This window comes from Protomyctophum bolini (assembly GCF_963924005.1).
Source record: "Protomyctophum bolini genome assembly, chromosome: 8".
Classification (NCBI taxonomy): Eukaryota; Metazoa; Chordata; class Actinopteri; order Myctophiformes; family Myctophidae; genus Protomyctophum; species Protomyctophum bolini.
Window position 1 is genome coordinate 32,607,745 of NC_137869.1, and position 22,500 is coordinate 32,630,244.

At 43.8% G+C, this 22,500-nt stretch overlaps 1 protein-coding gene across 3 annotated transcripts in view; it reads left to right on the top strand.

Moving 5' to 3' along the window:
- LOC308319970 (disks large homolog 1-like) overlaps nt 1–22,500 on the top strand; it is a 128,321-nt gene that overhangs the window by 96,267 nt on the left and 9,554 nt on the right. For all 3 annotated transcript variants that reach the window (XM_080770215.1, XM_080770216.1, XM_080770217.1), the window contains 4 exons: nt 10,095–10,209; nt 17,954–18,136; nt 20,472–20,535; nt 21,879–21,894. In XM_080770215.1, the coding sequence (XP_080626341.1) occupies nt 10,095–10,209; nt 17,954–18,136; nt 20,472–20,535; nt 21,879–21,894 (378 nt within the window). The remainder of the gene's footprint in view (nt 1–10,094; nt 10,210–17,953; nt 18,137–20,471; nt 20,536–21,878; nt 21,895–22,500) is intronic.

Here is a 22,500-nt window from a genome sequence, read left to right on the forward strand (position 1 = left end):
GTTGGTTGTGGGGGCAGTGTCTTTTACAGGGTTTGATGACGGCCCAGGTAGGGCGGGCCTTAATTTTCCGGCCTGTTGAGAACTAGTGTTCGCCGGGCGGGCTGCACTAATGACTTTGGGGCAGGCCCGTCTAGAGTTTGAATGGACAGGTATCAGTCAAAAGGGAGACATCGAAGAGGAAGGATGGATGAGGAAGGATCAATATATGGAATGTCAGAAGTCAGCTCCATATTATGTGACCAGATTTGACTGAGAGTTGCTGGCCAATATTGATGACATCAGGGATCTCCATATATGGGCTTAATATTGATGACATCACGTGATGTCTATGGTCATGCCTGGGTTGACCAACCAACCAAACAAACAACTGACGGGAAATGCACGATTACGTAGTTAACTGCGACCTGCAGTAGCAAATATCGAGTTTCTCCATTTGTAGAAGCATTATGGTTGTTTTTTCCTGGTTGACAAATGCTACAGCAGCTATTGTAGCAAGAGGGGGTGTGTGTGCGTGTGTGTGTGTGTGTGTGTGTGTGTGTGTGTGTGTGTGTGTGTGTGTGTGTGTGCGTGTGTGCGTGTGTGTGTGCGTGCAGGTGCGTGCGTACGTGCATGCACACGTGAGTGTGTGTTGTGTGTGCCCTGAGTCGTGACTCTCCTACAGACCACATTAGTGACTGGTGATTGAGCTCATATAGGACCGTCTGTCCACGCTGAGGTGTGTGTCTGTGTGTGTGAGTTCTATGTTTGTCATGTTCCTGTGGTGATAGCAGGCATTGCCCAGCAGTACTTCCTGTGTTTCATGCAGTCACTTCCAGCCAAGTTGACCGTGGTTTATGAGGGTGCGTGCTGAGTGTGTGTGTGGCGCGATCCCCTCATCTTATTTATATCAACCCTCCTCTCACGGTAGCCAATCATGGCACAGAGCAGCAAGGCCTATAGCAACAACATGTGCATGTACATATACATATATTCTTTAATGTACCCGTTGCCACTAAGGACGCCTCAATCAATTAATTAATTTGGGTGCTAGCTGTGTCCAGTTTCCCTGTGTAACACTGGTTTTCATTTCCGAAAAAAGTATGTTTTGGGTGTATATGACAAGGGACATGTTAAAGTGCGGATTTTACTTGACTCGGCGGTTTCCGGCCAAAGGCCCTTTCAACATAAGGCTCCTCCCGTTCACTTACTATACATGGCGCACCACCACTAGGTGGTAGTCAATGAGTTATTAAGCCTTTTGACGCTTTTCCCGTATAAATAGGCAAAGATGTTTATGGGATAAACAAAAATGGACGAAAATAGAGCCCTACCTGTACTGGTACTATACTGCCCTACCTTTGTGTCCCCCACGACCCCCCAAAATCGATTTGGTAGCCCTTAAATCCTCAAACATTTTGCGCCACGGGCTTTGTGCGGCTTTGCACACCTGTTTGCATGCCTGTCTATAGCATGGGGAAAATAGGGCCCTTAAGTCTCCTGATATTTGACTGGTCATGCCAACAGGTCATACCAACACGCACATTACAGCAGACCTGTGTGTTTAAAGCTGTCAGCGATAATAATTAGGTGATGTTGAGACTTGCCTTACTTGACTTATTCCTGTAGGCTCCTAGGTGGAGCATAAGGCCGCAATCACCCCCGCCATGATCGGTCTCTGTTTTGAGCAGTTTTCTTCAACTGGGCCCACGATAGTCCGGTCGTCTTTGCCTCACTCCACTGATCTTCTCCATGTCTGTTTTGGCCTTCCCACTTGTCTTTTACCCTGTGGATTCCAGTCAAGTGCTTGCCTAGTGATGTTGTCAGTAGGTTTTCGGAGGGTATGTCCAATCCACACCCACTTTCACTTCTTCACATCCTGGCTGATGGAGTTTTGGTTGGTTTGGCTGCAGACATTTGATATTTTATCGGGCCACCTCAGGAATGCGTCTTAGGCATCTGTTGACAGTCTGGAGTTTGTTGGTGGTATTATTTGTCACTCTCCATGTCACTGATCCATAGAGAAGAACTGACTTGACGTTGGTGTTAAATATTCTGGTCTTATTTCAGAGGGACAGTGCCTTGTGATGTTGAGAGGATGAATTTAATTTGGTGCGTGCGTGTGTTCTTTCTTTCTTTCTTTCTTTCTATCTTTCTTTCTTTTACTCTCGTCTCATCTCCTCTCCTTTTGTCTCCTCTCCTGGAACCAGATCATTTGATCAATAACCATATCGATTAGCATGCTGTATGATTTCAATTATAGATGAGGAGAGCTGGGAGCTATTTTTAGACCAGTGACTTACATCGACTGAGTTGTATCACTGCAGGCATGTTTTTTTCTTCTGTTGCCTGGTAACTGATAATGTTTCCAGGAAGTTTGAACTTGTATGCCAAAAGGCTTTCATCAGAATTACAACTCCTTAGGGCCGCTTACTCTTTTGACATGAAATGAGCTCATGAATGCCCTTTCATAGAGCCAATTAAAGCACCTGGTCTATCACAGCTTTATCTAAAGTCATTATAATTCTTCAGAACTTAATTTAGAATAACAAAACAGTGTGGTAAATAAGTCCTGGACAATTGAATTTCTTTATAAATAAGTATTTTCTCCAAGGGACTATTTTTGTCTAGATTTTTCAAACAGAAGTTCAAAAAATAACGCATCTTCCGTGCTGCAGGAAGATTGTGTGTTTTGCTTATATTATATTATATTATGTTGCAGAACATTATACAGTTGTTAAGGTGATGTAACCTCCTTGTCTCTTTAAATCCTCGCACCATGTTCTCCTGATCATCTGATTGTTGGTTTTCCCATTAGCTTTCAATCTTTGGTATTTCCGTGTGAGATTAACCTTATGATTAAAAGGACTACAATTTACTTTATCGCTGAGAGATCTTATAGTCTTTAATTACTACTTCATGGCTAATAATCGTGTCTTTTCTTCTGGGAATTCTCCTTGTGTCTACATCTGGGCTCCCCCTTACATATATCCTCCTTTCAGGCTCAATCTGGGTCTTCCACCAGAGTTCATCTGGAGATTTTACAATAGGGATCTCTTGCCTGTCGTGATCTCTAACATCAGGAGAATTATAATAATAATGTACAATGGGTTTCCACATTTCGTGCTAATAACTAGCCTACTATAGTGCCAAGATGAAGGCTGGACTGCCTCTTGTGGTTTCCTTACTTTTCTACAGCTCGACAATGCTGTGATATGCCTGCTTACTGCTGGAGGAGTAGCTTCCTCTCGGGAGGAGAGGAGAGAGAAGGAACAGTTTCCTCTATAGAGGAGAGGAGAGAGAAGGAACAGCTTCCTCTAGGGAAGAGAGGAGAGGAGAGAGAAGGAACAGCTTCCTCTAGGGAGGAGAGGAGAGGAGAGAGAAGGAACAGTTTCCTCTATGGAGGAGAGGAGAGAGAAGGAACAGCTTCCTCTAGGGAGGAGAGGAGAGAGAAGGAACAGTTTCCTCTATAGAGGAGAGGAGAGAGAAGGAACAGTTTCCTCTATGGAGGAGAGGAGAGGGAAGGAACAGCTTCCTCTAGGGAGGAGAGGAGAGAGAAGGAACAGCTTCCTCTAGGGAGGAGAGGAGAGAGAAGGAACAGTTTCCTCTATAGAGGAGAGGAGAGAGAAGGAACAGTTTCCTCTATAGAGGAGAGGAGAGAGAAGGAACAGCTTCCTCTAGGGAGGAGAGGAGAGGGAGAGAGAAGGAACAGTTTCCTCTAGGGAGGAGAGGAGAGAGAAGGAACAGCTTCTTCTAGGGAGGAGAGGAGAGGAGAGAGAAGGAACAGCTTCCTCTAGGGAGGAGAGGAGAGAGAAGGAACAGTTTCCTCTATAGAGGAGAGGAGAGAGAAGGAACAGCTTCCTCTAGGGAGGAGAGGAGAGGAGAGAGAAGGAACAGTTTCCTCTATAGAGGAGAGGAGAGAGAAGGAACAGCTTCCTCTAGGGAGGAGAGGAGAAGGAGAGAGAAGGAACAGTTTCCTCTAGGGAGGAGAGGAGAGAGAAGGAACAGCTTCCTCTATAGAGGAGAGGAGAGGAGAGGAGAGAGAAGGAACAGTTTCCTCTAGGGAGGAGAGGAGAGGGACAGAGAGAGAGAGAGAGAGAGAGAGGGCAGAACGGTGACAAGGGGAAGTGGACGAATGGGATGAAAGGATTAGAGATAAAAGGAGACAAGATAGGCAAGGCTATAGGAAAGCGGAAGGAGAGAATAAGCGTGGAGATATAAAATGAGAGAGGGAAGAAGGAAGGCCGCGAGAGAAGAGTGTGGAAGGAGAGGGGAAGGATATATGAGCCTCAGAGCCATTTATCTCCATCATCACCCCTCCCCCTTTGCTTTGCCTCTCCTCTTTGTATTCTCTCTATTTCTTTCTCTTTCTCACGCCTATTTCTGTCTTTTTCTTCTCCTTCTATCTACTATTATCGTTCTTTCTTACTCTCTACTTCCCCTCCTCTTTTCTCCCAAAAATAAACTGGTTGTTCTTGTTGACTGGATCAGAATAGAGTTGAACACATGTAGCCCAGGTGTAAATGCACCCAACCCCAGATCTGATCATCACCCAAACACCATCAAAGGTTGATGGAGAATTTGCCCGTGGCCCTAACCATAGTAACAAAGCACAATGCATCCCTAATCAACATTATTATACCCACAGTATATGAAAGGGAAATGTGTGCGTGTACATGTTTCTTCTTCTTTTGAAGTGAGGAAGTCACGTGTGGGGCTATGTCATCTTGTGGTTTTTGTTTTGTTTTGGGGGTTGGCATTAAGCTCCACAAATGTGAGAATATTTGATTCCAAAACCTGGTCATGCCCTGCCATATGTGGATGCTTGTGTGAGTGTTGGCAAGGTCTATGGGCCAAAATGGGGCAGGAGAGCCTGGCAGAGACTCAACCTTTTGCATGACTAACCTGAGGATACTGTGTGTGTGTGTGTGTGTGTGTGTGTGTGTGTGTGTGTGTGTGTGTGTGTGTGTGTGTGTGTGTGTGTGTGTGTGTGTGTGTGTGTGTGTGTGTGTGTGTGTGTGTGTGTGGTGCGCACGGACGTGCCTCCACCCTAGAGCAAGCTGCTGTCAAAGGGGGAGGGGCGAATGAACGCATCACTGAACGAGAGAGGGAGAGAGAGAGAGAGCGAGAGAGAGAAATATTGAGAGAGCGAGGTGGAATGTGTGAGAGAGAATTAGCATCTGTTGTTTCCGTGGCAGCTGAGCAGCACTGGACCGACTTTACACGCGCGCACATACACACACTCACACGCATACACACATATATTCTCTCTAAGTTGCGTTCACTCTTTCCTACACACTCACATACAGACTACATACACATCACTCGTGCATGCTGCACACATGCACACACACACATACACACATGTGCGCGCACTGGATCCAACGTGGAACTGGCATTAGAGGTATCTCTATCACTACTACTCACACACACACACACACTCATGCACACACTCATGCACTCATGCACACACATGCTTGCTTTCTCTCAATAATACGCAAGACCACTTGCACGCGACCAAAAGCTGCGTGAGCACGCACTCATTGACCTGAGAATCTTATGGAATATGTGGTAGACAGACGGACGGACGGATAGGCGGACGGAGATTCATACACAGGTTGGGTCCACAGGTACGTACGTGAGTACAGTGAGTTAGCTAACGTCTTGCATCTGTTCTTTGTCCAGTTTGATGACGAATGTTCCAGAAACAAGCTGTTAGTTTAGATGAAGTGAACTAATTCACTCATGAAGTCCTGCCTCCATGCAGTGGTCTGTTGGTTTTGTGATTTATCACGGTTTGGAAACCACGTTGCACCAGAATAGAAGTGAATTAGCATAATCATTGCTGTCGGGAAAAAGCTTCTTATTTCCATATTTTAACTTTTTATGTTGTTTTATTTTGCCCTAAATTGATGTTCTAATTTGTCACAGTGCTACACAAAAGTAGCAAAAATAGCCGATTTACAGGCTTGAGCTTGTAGATCAGCTATTTGTAATATTTTTTATATTTGGATCCTGAAACGTAACAGTTTTGGACATAATGAGATTTCGACCCGACATAATTATATTGCTGACACTGATTTTGTTTTTTATTTCTGCTCAGACTTTCAGTGTGTGTGTGTGTGTGTGTGTGTGTGTGTGTGTGTGTGTGTGTGTGTGTGTGTGTGTGTGTGTGTGTGTGTGTGTGTGTGTGTGTGTGTGTGTGTGTGTGTGTGTGTGTGTGTGTGTGTGTGTGTGTGTGTGTGTGTGTGTGTGTGTGTGCGCGCATGTGCGTGCGCATGTGCGTGCGTGCGCTGTAGCATTAGAACCGTGGGTCTAAAAGTGTCTCCTTATGATCACCGATATGACTGTGGATTCTTTGCTAATGGTGCCTCTGGCTCACTGAGAAAGAAAGATGTTGTTTGGTCTTTGGGAATTTACTTCTTGACTTTATTTCCAGTTTACCTTATTGCAGAAGATGTGTTTGAGTAAAGCACTGTGTTAGATTCGTACCATTGGCTCAGCTCTGTTACTGTCTTTGGTCGATAGATTTGTAATGCAAAAGAGAAGAACACTGATCAGAGTGAGACTGTTAACCACATTGCTCTGTGGTTTGTTTGAGTTTGTATGTGTGTGACTGTGTGTGCGTCATGCGTGCGTGTAACGGTGAATGTGTGCATATGACGTACATGATGCCTGAGAGAGAACATTTTGAAATTGTTAGTTTAAGGTGATTTGAAGAAATGTTCATCAGTCCTGCTTTGATCTCTTACAATCACTTTTTTGCCTGTCTCTGTATACGATTTATTTTATAGCTCATCCATTTTTATGTAAATCAGAGCTGAGATTGTTATTTTTCTGTGTCATTTGTTGTCAGCATTATGGAAAGGGGCTAGTTAGCACAGAGAAAGAGAGGGAGAGAGAGAAGAGATTGAATCTGCAGAGTGTGTATGTGCATGCAAGTGTGTGCGTGCGCTTGTGTGCCTGCATGTACTGTAGCTACAGTACGATTGAATTACTCAAGCTTAATTAGATTCTGTCTTCTACAGTAATGGCTCAGGGACACACACAGCACACAAACTGTGTGTGTGTGTGTGTGTGTGTGTGTGTGTGTGTGTGTGTGTGTGTGTGTGTGTGTGTGTGTGTGTGTGTGTGCGTGCGTGCGTGTGTGTGTGTGTGTGTGTGTGTGTGTGTGTGTGTGTGTGTGTGTGAGAGAGACAGAGTTCTTTTTGAATGGCTTGCCATGGTTTAATCCTGCAATCTGTAACTTCTGTGTCCCACCCTGGATCTGAACCCTTGTCCCCCGTCTCGTGTGAGATCTGAACCCTTGTCCCCCATCTCGTGTGAGATCTGAACCCTTGTCCCCCGTCTCGTGTGAGATCTGAACCCTTGTCCCCCGTCTCGTGTGAGATCTGAACCCTTGTCCCCCGTCTCGTGTGTGATCTGAACCCTTGTCCCCCGTCTCGTGTGTGATCTGAACCCTTGTCCCCCGTCTCGTGTGAGATCTGAACCCTTGTCCCCCATCCCGTGTGAGATCTGAACCCTTGTCCCCCGTCTCGTGTGAGATCTGAACCCTTGTCCCCCATCCCGTGTGAGATCTGAACCCTTGTCCCCCGTCTCGTATGAGATCTGAACCCTTGTCCCCAATCCCGTGTGAGAGACCAAACGTCTACCTCTCATCCCAGAGGCATGGCCACTTGGCCAGGGCAGCCATTGTGGTTATGAGCTTCCTGCAGTGCTGCTTGTCAACCAATAGGTGTCCTATCTACTCAACACTGGGGAGTAGAACAACCAATAGGTGTCCTATCTACTCAACACTGGGCAGTAGAACAACCAATAGGTGTCCTATCTACTCAACACTGGGCAGTAGAACAACCAATAGGTGTCCTATCTACTCAACACTGGGCAGTAGAACAACCAATAGGTGTCCTATCTACTCAACACTGGGCAGTAGAACAACCAATAGGTGTCCTATCTACTCAACACTGGGCAGTAGAACAACCAATAGGTGTCCTATCTACTCAACACTGGGGAGTAGAACAACCAATAGGTGTCCTATCTACTCAACACTGGGCAGTAGAACCCTGCATTGACATATTGATCCCGTGGGGCTCAATGCACATGTTGCCGGAGCGGGTGGTTTTAAACGCCTGTTGACGGGAATGGTGACTCTCCCACCAAAACCTGCACCTATTCCTGTAATATACCAGAGGTAGTGTAACTGCTGCATGTGTGGCCGTGCTTTACTTTAGCTTGTTATGAATGCATTTTCTTATGGCTAAATGCAGAGGAGAACGTCATTTCGGAACGTTGTTCCCAACAGGTGTGCATGAGGCATCTATGTAATAACCTATGGGCTACTGTCAAGCAGTAAGTCCAGCCAAGCCCACTGTGTCGCTGTCCATGGTGCTGTAATGGCCATCTCTCTTTCTCTCTCTCTCTCTCTCTCTCTCTCTCTCTGTTTCTGTTTGTAATGTTTTTGTGTCTCAATGGAAATATTGTGAGATCATGTGGGACTAGAAAGTAACATTGCAAGATTGTGCGTGACTAAACAACACTTAACATTTGGTCAGTCAGAAATGAACTGCGGGCGGTCTGCCATTGTGGGTGCGAGTGGGAATGGTCATAAATGCTGCGCGAGCGGTCAGATTACTAATCCAAATTATAGAAGTAATTTACATTATGAAAATTAAAACGGTGATACATTAATCAATGTCCATTACAACCAGGAGACTGACGGGGCTTATTTCAGCAGACTATGCATGGATTTATAAATATTGAATTTCATCAGCCAATGGGATGTCATGTCATGCAAGAACATAACTCTGTCTGTCCAGGGCTGTATTCAAGTTCCATTCTGTGGGTGCGTGCGTGCGTGCGTACGTGCGTGTGTGGCTGCGTACGTGCGTGTGTGGTTGCGTGCGTGCATGTGCCTGCAGGTGTGTGTGATCTGCTTGCTTAGGAAGCAGGAACAGACTCAGTTGCTGTGTCCCTAGTGTACACAAGTGTGTGTATTTACTATTTACGTGAGCATGTGTGTCTGTCTGTGTAGATTGGCTATCTTTGGTGCCACACCCGTGTTCAACAAAGTATAAATCATGCGATCCAACCAGGGGGGCAGTCAGACAGATTTTTTGTGAAGCCACTAAGGAAATGAAATGGCCTCATATAATGGCCTGTTGTGGCGCTCTCATTGGGCTCAAAAAAAACCATAGCCCCATAGAAGTCCATGTATTTGGGCCCAACTTCACCTAGACTGTATTACCTTAATAAACATGGTCATGAATACTTTTTGCTTCCAGTCACTAGTTTAAAGTCTCATTTCTAATGATGGTCCCATTTATAAAAAAAATTACCATGAAGTCGCGCATGTTCTGAGGGGCGTGGCTACCGTTACAGTCTATGAACGGGATCCCCCACCCACTCGAGTCAAAATAAAAACCAGAAGAAGAAGGGGGGAAGTCCCGCCTCGTTGTCTGGGCCAGCCAATGGGCCAGCTGGGCCCAAACGGATCTAGAAAGATGGCGACTTCCATTGCAAGGACTGACAGGCTTCATTTTACGTTCATGTTAGACCCGGGGAACGCTTTGTCCATATTTTTTACAGTCTATGGATCCAACACATGTTACCTTGGACATGTTTTTGTTACTTATAGGCTTGTTTTTCTTGACCACAATGTTAAAAATGTTTTAATTGTATAGCACATTTTTTAGCAGAACAATGAGAGGAAAATGTTTGTCTGTTTGTGTGTGTGTGTGTGTGTGTGTGTGTGTGTGTGTGTGTGTGTGTGTGTGTGTGTGTGTGTGTGTGTGTGTTCACATTATTTATATAGATGCTAAATTCATTGTTTACTTCATTGTTCCATTGTTTCAATGTACAGATTATGCTTTGATAGCATAATTGTTTTAGACTTTAAACTTCTTGGTTAAATGCGGTCCTAGTTTACTGAGGCACTACACTACACTGTTTCTCTGCATTTGATGAATGCGATTACCTTGCTTATTGTAAGTCGCTCGAGCGTCTGTCAGCCAAATGCCTAAATTGTCTTGCTATATCCTCAAGTTCTCATGTACCTTAAGCTGGGTTTGCCCTGCTTATGAAATGAAGCTAACACTATCTCTTTCTGCATGTGTGCTCAGAATACAGCCGCTTTGAGGCGAAGATACACGACCTGAGGGAACAGATGATGACTAGCAGTGTCAGCTCCAGCTCTGCATCTCTACGCTCCACACAGAAACGCACGCTATATGTCAGGTAAGACCTGACACACAAACACAAACACACACACACACACACACACACACACACACACACACACACACGCACACGTGCACGCACACACACACGTTCACTAAATATGGCAGCCTGAGAAGCTGTGAGGTCCCTGGTCGTAGCGTATCAGGTTTACTTATCTGTCTCTACCTGCTACATCAGCACTTTTACTGACACCATGTCTACTGGATGCACATTCACACTCTCGCGCACGCAGACACGCACACGCATTCACAGTGGACATGGTGGCAGATTGCCCTTCAGTGTGCCTGTGGCAGACCTATTATAAGGTCTTATCTCACCTGCACCCATCTTACATTGTGTGTGTGTGTGTGTGTGTGTGTGTGTGTGTGTGTGTGTGTGTGTGTGTGTGTGTGTGTGTGTGTGTGTGTGTGTGTGTGTGTGTGTGTGTGTGTGTGTGTGTGTGTGTGTGTGTGTGTGTGTACAGGCATGCGTGCGTGCGTGCCCTACTTGGCTTAAAAAGGAGCAGAAAAACTGAAAAAGCAGTTGTCAGATCTACCATCACAGAATCTCTCTCTCACGCACGCACGCGCACACACACACACACACACACACACACACATTTTTCCTCTCTTTTTTGTCCTTGCCGATTTCCTGTTTTGTTGACCGTTCTGTGAATCACTTTAGTTCCCCTCTCTCTTTTTTAAGATCCAGCCTTCTGGTCCTGCTCCTGAATCCTGACCTATGTATAGCTTCAGAATTCTCTATGAAGAACAAAAAGAAAGAGTCCCCTTTTCAAATATTGATGGTGTGTCAGTTCAGGCCCGGGCGTGACGATCCAGTGGTATGAGAGACCGGCTTGATGAAACCCACTTCTCTTATTAACTATTGATTTCTACGGGCAGAATGAGCCGCTTACTGCAGCCACTAATAGTTTCAACCAATGTGACCTCACCGAATGGCAAGGCACACCAACGTCTTTGACGTCCACTCTGACGCCAGGCGTACACACCTAACCCATTTAGACCTGACACCAGATTCTACAAATGTCTTCTAAATCATGACAGTTTTCATGAAAAACCCATGTTTCTATGTCAGCGGTTCTCAAACATTTTCATGTCAATGACCCCCAAAAATATATGTGATTGGCCGCCGACCCCCATTTGAAAGTATGTTGTTCCAGGGATCCCCCAGAAGCAAAGATTTGAGTTTAAAACGTTCGCTCTGAAAGATTATCTTCAAAGATATTTTCCTTATATATTCCTTCCATGCACTACGTCCAACCAGGGAAACTCCCCCCTGCCACGTGTAAAGGAGCAACTTGGACACTCAGGCATGAAGGAAGCATGAGTTCAAGTCCGTTGCTCTCCCCATGTCCCCGAAATATGGGGACTAGGTTGGCGGAGGGTGTGTAGACTGTAGAGTCCAGGATCACATTAGATAATTGACACAGGGGTGAAAAATGGGTTACAAAATCATGGGATAAAAAATATATATACATTTTCTTTGCAGATCTACAAGCTCGTAGCGCAGCACTCGGTGCCCTGGTCTGTTACGGAAATTAAATGAACACGTTGTTTGTACGTTCAAATGTCGTCAACTTTCTATGGTTTCAAATCCCAAGGCTTCTAGCCTTGTGATCAAAACAGCTGGAGTCAAATTGATGCCTTTGCATGAACACAACAACCCGGTTGTCCTTCGTCAGATCATCTGGGTATTATCACAGAAGTGCAGCCATTTAACCTTAGTAAAGATTAGGCTGCGTTGTTCCTTCATGTGCTGAAAGTCCGATCCTGAGACTTAGATTTGCTATACAATGTTCTACCAAGTTTTAACATCATTTTAAGGGACATATAGGACGGATACTGACAAAATGTCCCCTATCATACTTAAAAATCACACTTGTGTGAAGTGAGGGAAGCCCACTGTGCCTGCCACATTCATTGCAGATTCACTGCCACTGGAGGTGCACCGATGTATCGGCCGACAATCGGTAGGGGCCGATATTTGCCTTTGATATTCGGTAAAAAACTTGACTTTCACCGATGGTAATGGCCAATGGTCTGCTCTGCAGGCAAATCCGGTAATACACCCTTGTACGGAGAGAGGTAATTAACACCAGTAACGATCAACGGTCTTTGATTGTATGATTAACGGATTATATATAAATCATTTTGGGCCAAATAACAAATACAATACTGGGCGTTGGGTGGTGCGTCAACTCGGTCAAAGTCCTTCACATCCCCAAAATAATCATTCGTGCCATACTCAGAATCCAAGCAGAGGTCCTCACAAGTATAGGTAAAACACAGCCACCACAGTCCTCAGCACAATGGCCCGTTGAGATTTAACTTGTGCCATACTCTGTGTATATTTTCATTGGGTGTATAAGTCATGTTTTATATGCCTTTATCAAAGAGGTCCACTTGAGAAAGGAGAGAGATGGTAGGGTAAGCACTAAGCCCTGTTATCCATGCAGCCTGTGGTGGCTTGTTAGGCCTGTACTCTCTCAATTAGGGATTTTCCCAGCGGTTAATTTCACTGATGTGTACAACCTTTAAAATAACATGCTCGACAGGAACTGTAACCAAATAATGGCCCGGTGCAGACCGGTGCAAAAATAAATAACGGCCTACTGCAAATAGCAGCCTCCTTATAAACGCCCGGGGTCCAAATCGATTTAGCATATTAACAGCCCGGGCTACTATTTGGAAAAATACGGTATACATACAATCATAGGCATCGGTATCGGCTATCGGCTAGATTATTATTTTTAACATCGGTATCAGCCAAGAACTTCCACATCGGTGCACCCCTAACTGCCACTATATGTTACCAGACATGAATGCAGTGTGTAATGTTTGTTTAACTGTGTTGTACTTTAGAAGACACCAGATCATTGTGGAGAAGCTTGGGTGGCGGATGCCATTAAGATCCAGTATTTATAGAAATAAACTAAACTGGCCAATCAACTAGCAGAGTGGGAGGAAAGTGCAACAATAACCTGAGCTATGGTGTAAAACACATAATGAGGAGCCTTGAGCAGCTGTGGTGGAAAGTAACTAATCACTTTTTGATATATTTGTACTTTAATGGAGTATTTCCGATTTCCAATACTTTTACTTCTACTCCACTACATCTCACATCCAAATATTGTACTTTCTAATCCACTACATTTATTTGAAACGTATAGTTACTATAGTTACTTTGTAGATTTAGGTTATTATTATTACTAAACATTAAGCACGTTAGCCCTATATACATCTAGCAGATCTACAAGCTCACACTGAAGCGACACATTGTGAGCTAACAGAGGATAACCATTCATCTGTTTATTATCAAACCATGCAATCAACATGAAAGCGGGAAATAATACCTGTACACATACCGTTCGGGATATGACATACCCAACCCAATCTCTACCCCCTACCAGCCATGGGGGTCGATTCATACTATTTGAGAGCCGAATAAAAGTCGGTTCGGCTCTGTTAAGCCTACAATGTGACGTCATTTGAGGTTCGGGGGGGCGGGTACCGTCCTAAAGTCGGCTCTTCAGTGCTACTGAAATTTTCTGACGAGCCGAAATCTTTTTGGCACTACAGCGCCGAAACAGCGGTAAAATAGAAGTATGAATCGGCCCTTACTCATCTTGCCAAAAGAAAAGCCTGGTCACAACCTAAGGCAGAGAGTGTATCGGCGGAATGTACAACACGGAGAATGTAAACAGATTTGTAAAGTGTCAACGTCATTTCCTTGAGCTGTATACTTCGGCCAAACTCCTGCTACATCCACTGATTCAGTCATGGAAACGACCCGCCCCCGTCGCTGTGATTGGCTTAGAAGCACTCAGCCCCTGTTTCATTACTGTATGTCATAATATGGTTGTGAAAAGCAATTTAATTTGGTCTTTAACAGTATAAACCTGGCTTAACTAGGTTCACAATATGACACTATGACAGCCTCCTGCTGACAACCTGCTGTATAATCCTGGTGTATAATAGGAAGGGCTGACAAGCAGTGGTAGAACAATTCTCAAATGTTTTACTCAAGTAAAAGTGTCAATACTGCAATGTAGAAATACTCTAGAATGTCCTATTTCAAGTTGTCAAATGTATTAAAATCTTTTCAATATAGCAGAGCTACAAGCTCACAATGTGTCACATCAGTGTGAGCTTGTAGATCTGCTATTAGATGTATATAGGGCTGACGTGGTTAATGTTTTGTAATAATAATCTAAATCTACAAAGTAACGATACATTTCAAATAAATGTAGTGGATTAAAAGTACAATATTTGGATATGAGATGTAGTAGAACTATAAGTAAAAGTATTGGAAATCGGAAATACTCCATTAAAGTACAGTGTTTGTACACCATCCCATAGCTCAGGTTATTGTTGCACTTTCCTCCCACTCTGCTAGTTGTTTGCCAGTCAGTTTATTTCTGTAAATGTTGGCTCTTAATGGCATCCACCACCCAAGCTTCCCCACAATGATCTGGTGTCTTCACTGTGTGACTGCAAACCTATAAACACACAGGCAGCCAGTTAGTGCACAGCTCCTTGTAAGTAGCAGCTCCCACGTACGCACGCACGTACGTACGCATGCACGCACGCACGCACGCAAGCAAGCACGCACGCATGCACGCACACACACACACACACACACACACACACACACACACACACCGTCTGTAGGTCTCTCTCATGTCTCTGTAAAGCAGGATATAATTGTAATTTGTCCAAAACATCCATGTTTTACCTGTGCATCATTTTAACAAGAGCAACCTTAGGCACAGGTGCCAACATTGGCACAGGGGAGGGTGATCAGACCTTTTTTATTTTATTATAATAAGTATTCAAAAAAGTTTAATGAGTTAAACAAAGTTCCCTCACATTTATATTTAAATTACATTGTGAACACAATTCTTCATTCATTCAAACTCCTAACTCTAGCTGGGGACTGGCTTTGAGGGAGTCTGGGAGATATTTGGGTTATAAGTCTTATGATCATTATTACATCTTGATGTGAAAGAATGTACGTTTCTAAAGAAGGAGAAGAAATAAAGGTTTCTATGTCAGTGGTGCTCAGCCTTTTTCATGTCAAGGAGCCCCAGAAGTATCTGTATTAGGCCGCAGACCCCCATCGAAGCGAAGATTGGAGTTCAATACGTTCTCTGAAAGAATATATATTCAAATATTTGGGGTAATGAGATGATTCCGACATGTCTGTTAGCAGGCTTGACTGGTGGATGAACTCGTACAGAGCAGATTCCCCTCACCCAGGGCACCAAATGACTATGCTGACTATGTGATGAACATAGATTAGAACCTGGACATTTGTCATTGTTACCTGACAGTATGGGGTGGGAGTTGGCTGGAAATATGGAAAACATGGCAGGTGCTGCTGGCTGGCAGCACCTGCCAGCCAGCAGGTGCTGGTGTGAACCGTCATAGTTTTTGTTTTGGTAATTGGTTTCTTTGCACCAGGATAAACCACTTATTCTCCTCAGCCGTATTTTTCAGCCACATTTCTCCCACATTTGACGCAATGAATTCCTTCAGCAGTGACGGTCATCCGTGGTGACCGTCTTTTCAGAGCCTGGTGGCAATTTTAGCCTGTTCACCACACAATTCTCACCCTCTCGCCCCAAATCCCAAGGTACACCTGGACAGTATGCCTCTCCTGGTTTACTAACTGTGCAGTATGTGCCATTCCCTGGTCCCTGTATACCTTTCAGTATATGTCCAACTCTCTCTGTGTGTGTGTGTGTGTGTGTGTGTGTGTGTGTGTGTGTGTGTGTGTGTGTGTGTGTGTGTGTGTGTGTGTGTGTGTGTGTGTGTGTGTGTGTGTGTGTGTGTGTGTGTGTGTGTGTGTGTGTGTGTGTGTCTCTCTCTCTCTCTCTCTCTCTCTCTCTCTCTCTCTCTCTAGTACTTTGAAACATCTCTCCCTCTGTCTGGATGGGCATTTCTCCATGTCTCTCTTTCAGAATCAGCTTTATAATGTCACCGCAGAGGTTTACAGGTGTAAAGACGTGGGAGAAAGTCTTCATTTCTAAATAATCTAAACAGCATAATATGCAATAGCAGATGTACTTGATGTTTAGAACATTAGCATCATATGCAGATGTGTACATACAGTACATAGCGGGCCATTGGGGGTGGGTTAAAAACGTAGCAGCAGGTGCAGTTCACTAGACCAGTTTGTGCAACAAAGAAAGGTGAAAATCTGCATAGTTACACATACTGTAGTGTAGGTGAACCCACATCAGCTAAAAACCATGCAAGGTAAATGCGATTAAGGAAGTACGAACGTAATCTGCATGCGGGAAGGTAATCCAGCATAATGGAAGCTAGACCGGCATAAGGGAAAGTGTTCCAGGCCTTTGTGTCTCTCCTCCCTCTCTATGTATTTCTTCTTCTGCCTGTTTTATTGATGAAGGCTGTTGGGACTTTAGGGGACGCCAGTTACTTCAGCTCTAGTTCCTCTCTCTCTCTCTCCACCCACCCCCCTCCTTGCTCTCTCTTTCTCTGTCTCTATCCCTCTTTCTCTGCACACTCACACATGTGTGTGTGTGTGTGTGTGTGTGTGTGTGTGTGTGTGTGTGTGTGTGTGCGTGCGTGCGTGCGCACGCGCGCGCACACACACACACACACACACACACACACACACACTGGCCTACTTTCCCAGGTATTTCCCCTGTGGACTGGTTAGGAAGTCTGTGGTCATGTAGACAGATTACCTCAAACAAATGTGTGCACAATCCACACGTGCAGATGTGTGCACGCACGCATGCACACACACACACACACACACACACACACACGTAAACATAAACGTAGCTAGGCTAACGGTACCTACTGGTGCTATCTATGCGTATGTTCGTAGACAACCGTATACTTATATGAAAGCGCCAACCTTTTAGCATTGCTCCGGTTAATATGGAGAGCCTCTGTCCCCACCGGCTATGGGATTTTTAAATCCAGCTCCATTATAACAGGATTTTCAAAGCGCTGTATCTCTAAAGGTTCGAGAGCTGTCCATGGTGGGCCGCCCACCATACTTAAAACTGTTTTTGAACCGATTCTCATCTGCTTATTCTCTAAGACATACTCAACATCTTTACTTTATTGTTCCCAGAGTCTCTAGAGAGATACAGTAGGTAGGCGTGCTTTTAAGTTCAAAGCACCAGCAGACTGGAACGGCCTGCCCTTGTCTCTTAGATCAATTACTCCCTTTGATGCTTTCAAGAATGCATTACTAGTTCATGTTATATCTAGCTGTTCTGAATGCTCTTTTGTGTTGTCTTGAGACTATCCTATTGTCATCATACTTGTTTATTTCCATTGAATGTCTTATTTCTTGATTAACGTTTCATTTATTTATTTATTTTTCCAATGAAACTCTGGGGTTACGAGTATACTGATGTAGTGAGTTTGCGGTGGGTTTGTGATGGGGAAGAGCCTTTGGGTATGTCTGTATTTGTAGTTTGTTTTGTTGCTGTATTGTTTTGTTGTATGCTGTGTGTTGTACCCTATGGCCCCCCTTGAAAACGAGTTGCTGCAACTCAAGAGAGTATATTTAGTGAAGTTTCAAAACAAATGCATAAATCTATAATACTGTACCATCTGTGTGTGTGTGTGTGTGTGTGTGTGTGTGTGTGTGTGTGTGTGTGTGTGTGTGTGTGTGTGTGTGTGTGTGTGTGTGTGTGTGTGTGTGTGTGTGTGTGTGTGTGTGTGTGTGTGTGTGTGCGTGTGTGTGTGTGCAGAGCATTGTTTGACTATGACGTCAGTCCGTCGGACTCCGGCGCCCCCGGCCAGGCCTTGGTGTTCCGTTTCGGGGACATCCTCCATGTGAGCAGCGCTGGTGAAGAGGAGTGGTGGTCCGCCCGCCATCTCAGCCCCCCGCCTCCACACCACGCCGAGGCCGGGCTCATACCCAGCCGCAGGAGGTCAGAGTTCACTACGCTTTTTATATCTGTTCCTCTGTTTGGTTCCATTTCCCCTGTATTATTGTATTGTTTTATATATGTATTGATTTTATTTTGTCTTGTAGTCATGTTGCCGTGGAGATGTGATAATGTGATTTCAACTGCTTAACACAATTACTATAGGGTTATTATTACATTTGGTAATGGTTTAACTTAATATGCCCTGCTGCAGTACCAAAAGATCAATACGGTCCCTGCCTCTTCATGTACTGTGCAGTACATGTGCTTTTATAGTGGAAAAATGTTAACATTTTAATTACAAATTTCATCTGCGGCATGCCCAACATAGGGTGGTTAAAATATACTGTACATCCAGTATTTTTTTCCGGACATAGAATTTGCATTGGGACCAAGTACTGATAAAGTAAATTAAAAAACTACTTTTTCTAATATATTGCAATGTAGTCTATGCTCATCACAAAATCCCACGGCACACCTGGACACCAGTGTATCTCAGCTCATCATTACATAATTTCCTACAAAGAGAACCCAGCCCTGATATTCCTAATGTATTTATGCACTCTGCGGACTGCCGCGCGTCTCACACTGAGCAGTCATCTGCGGAAGAATTAATCAGTGAATTAATCAGCGAAGCGGTGAAGAATTAATCTTGTTTACGGGCCAGCCTGTTAGGACGGCGGGGACACGTCGCCTCCTCTCTCTCTCACTCACTCACTCTCTCACTCACTCCATCTCCTCCCTCCCTCTTCCCGTTAACTCCCACCTTTTCACCCCGTCAAGCAGACGAGGTGACAGACAGATGATAATAGGTCTCAGGGCTGCGAGGAGGAGGAGGAGGAGGAGGAGGAGGAGGAGGAGGTGACTTGTCATACTGACATACTGACAGTGCTGTCGGTTTACTGACAGGGCTGAAAGAGGTGAAGAGGTGGCAGGGAAAGATGAGAGATGAGAGAGCGCAACAGTGACGTATTAGAGCCCTGGAAAATAGAGAGGCGGGGGGTGAGAAGCCAATGGAAAGACAAGGAAGGGGACATGTTAGAATGAGATGAGGTGAGAGGGAGGGATGGAAAGATGACAATTGGAAAGAGTGAATGAATGAATGAATGTTTTGGAGGATATATATAGAGAGAGGGGGAGAGATAAACTGATAGGAATGGATGCTGTATGTAGCCTGTAGATACAAAGAGAGTCTACAGAAGAATTTCTTATTATTGGTTATAAATCGATTTTGATCTTTTTTTGATCTCCCCAGTCTCAGGGAGAACATTCAAGTCTTTAATGGCACAGAAGTTTAAAGTTAATCTTTCAACACCCGTTATCAAACAACAAAATCAACATTAAACGTAATGATGAGAGCCAGGGCCGGTGTGTGTGGGCCTGAGTCAAGTTTAGTGTTGTGCACGCCTGATTGACAGAATGTAAAAGCGACTTTGTTTGATTATGTGTAAAGAAAAAAGAAGCCAAGCTGGGATTAATCACAGCTCTTCTTCATGCCATTATGGATCTCTGTATAAAAGTGGATTTTGATTGACTCGTGATTAGGCATCTAACGATTCACTCAACTCACCATACGTCCGATTTGAATCACGATAGGTCCGATTAGGTTCACGATACTATTTTTCACAAGTTTTTAAACACAAACTTATTTTCCAGACAATGACTGAAACATCTATTTTTTATTATTTCTCTTTTCTAAATCCAGTATTGTCTTATTTTTCTTTTCCAATACAATACTGTTTGTAGCAAATGACAGGAAACCTTTTTTATCATTTCTCTTCCACAAATCACAAATCATGTTTTTTAACATTATGTATTTTTTATACTACTAAAACATGTATCGCGATACATGTTTTTATTAAATAAATTTAAATTGCCACCAGGTTATATCGATGTATGCCTACTCGTGATGCAGACATAACAATCAGACTGTGGCTTACAGTGAAATTATAATGACAAAAGATGGATAGAGGTAGACAATGAATGTGTATGTCAGATGGAGAGGCAGATAACAGAGACTATGTCAGATGGAGAGGCAGACAACAGAGACGATGCACACCAGGTAATCACATGCCACGCTACTCTCGTGGCTACAGGTAGAAATGTCACTACATACAAGGCTATAAGGGCTTGTGTGCCTTGTGGCTGAGAGTTGTTCTCAACTGAGCGCACCTTTCCACTGTAATATTTAATCTCCTAGCTAGCGGTGCAATGTCATCTGACCTTCTCCCTCTCGGCTTCTCTCACTCTTTATTTTTATTTTCCGTTCATGTTTTTGCCATCTACCCTACCATTTCTCTCATTATCCCCTTTTCTTTCTGTCTTTGCGGCCTCTCAGGGCAGAGAAGAAGGAGCGGGCAAGGTTAAAGACGGTGAGAGTGACCAGGTCTGGGGACAAAGAGGTGAGTTGCAACCTGACAACCGACTCACTGTTCAAAAAACCACAGCGTTTGGTGTTTAACCAAAAATGTCCACATAAACTCCATTTGAGGTTAACTATTATCAATTTAACCGATTATTTAAAATATATATATCTATTTCAAAAGACACAAAAGAGCATCTACAAACTCAAAACACTTTGTGATGCTGTATGTTCTGAGCTTGTACATTTGCTCTGTTTGCACAGCAATATATAAAATTAATAAAAGTGGTTCATCAGAATAATCTAATTAATCGATAAGAAATCTGAATTTATTAGCGTAGATCTCTTGATGGGTATTTTTTAACGTCAATTATTAATTTAAATCTAAAATGTTATCGATAAAATAAGCTCTAAGCTTTTGTAATATAGAAATGTACTTGAGCCAAAAATTGGTCGTCGACCTACTGTAAGATGGGAGACGGGAGTTCTCTCTTCTGTTCCTGTAGCATTTATGTCATTGTGTGACAGACAGACATGTGACATGACTGTCACTACCCCTCTTCAGACGCGCTGTGTGAAATCAGAGCTGACAGGCCGTGGCGTTTCACATCAAGGCTCATCAGGTTCAGCCTTGCTGTTTGTGCTCAGCTATTCTACAAGGCCTGATGAGCTTTACATCTGACTTCTAAAACACTCGCTGATGGATGATGACTCATACTCTGCTAACGCCAGTCATAGATATTAATTACTCTGCTGTCAACTTGCTCTCTCTTTTTCTGTTTTTTCTTTCCTTATCTTTCTCTCTCTCTCTCTCTCTCTCTCTCTCTCTCTCTCTCTCTCTCTCTCTCTCTCGCTCAATTCAATTCAATTCAATTAAATGGAGCTTTATTGGCATGAGAAAACATACGTTTACATTGCCAAAGCAAAAGTGGAACAAAACAATCAAGATAAAACAATGTATGTACAAATAATATAAAATATAAATAATATGGAATATAAATAGGAATAAAATAAAGGTGTAAACAGAGCTGTGTTAAATTAACACTTTGAGTAATTCTATCTTGTGAAATAAAAAAAAGATGCATTGTCTGTCAGAGATAAGTCATACATTCTCTCTCTCTCTCTGTCTCTCTCTCACGTTTGCTCACTCTTTCTTTAATATCACATGGTGTGAATCAGCAACTCAGCACGCCAGATAGCTGTTAATTAAAAATGATCACACACACACACACACACACACACACACACACACACAGCAGTGAGATAACCTTAGATTGCATGTATTATAAAAAGCCTGTGATGTTTAATACTTTGTAACCCCCCCGCCCCACTCCTCTTCCCCTCTCTCTTTCTCTTTCTCGCTCCCTCTGTCTCCGCCATCAGGATCAGGGCGATAAAGGTAGGTTTGCTGCACATTGCTTTGCTGACACCTGCAGTTCAGTGTATGTAACTGCACTGCTCCGTGGCAGAGTTACTAGTTAGTTGACACATGTTGATGGCAGTACCACTACCAACTTCCTCTGATTAAAGGGATAGTTCACCCAAATAATTACTTACTTTCTATCGATTACACACCCCATGAATCCTTGAGATTTTTTTTGTTTTGTCGCATTACTGAGCCAATAATTTGATGACTGGCGGAGACTCAATGGAGACTCCGCCGGGTAAAAAATCCCTATGAATTCAAGGCTCCATGGGTTGAGTAATCGAATCAAATATATCGTTGTTGTTGTCAGGCAGAAACCTTGTATCTCTATATTTAAACGTTTTATGTCGTGCTACAGTGTCACACAGAAGAGGCAAATACATTGTTAAAGTGAAAGTGCTTAATTAATGGTTTATAAAAATGTAAGCAATGAAACGTCTGAAAAGGAGCTTGTGACTACATAGCCTGGCCTAGCCTGCGTTCTGGTCTAGAGGGGCAACCACTGGAGAATATTGGTTCACCGATCTGAGCCCCCACCCCTCCCCTCCCTGGTAGAAATCTGCATAGGAAAGTGACGCC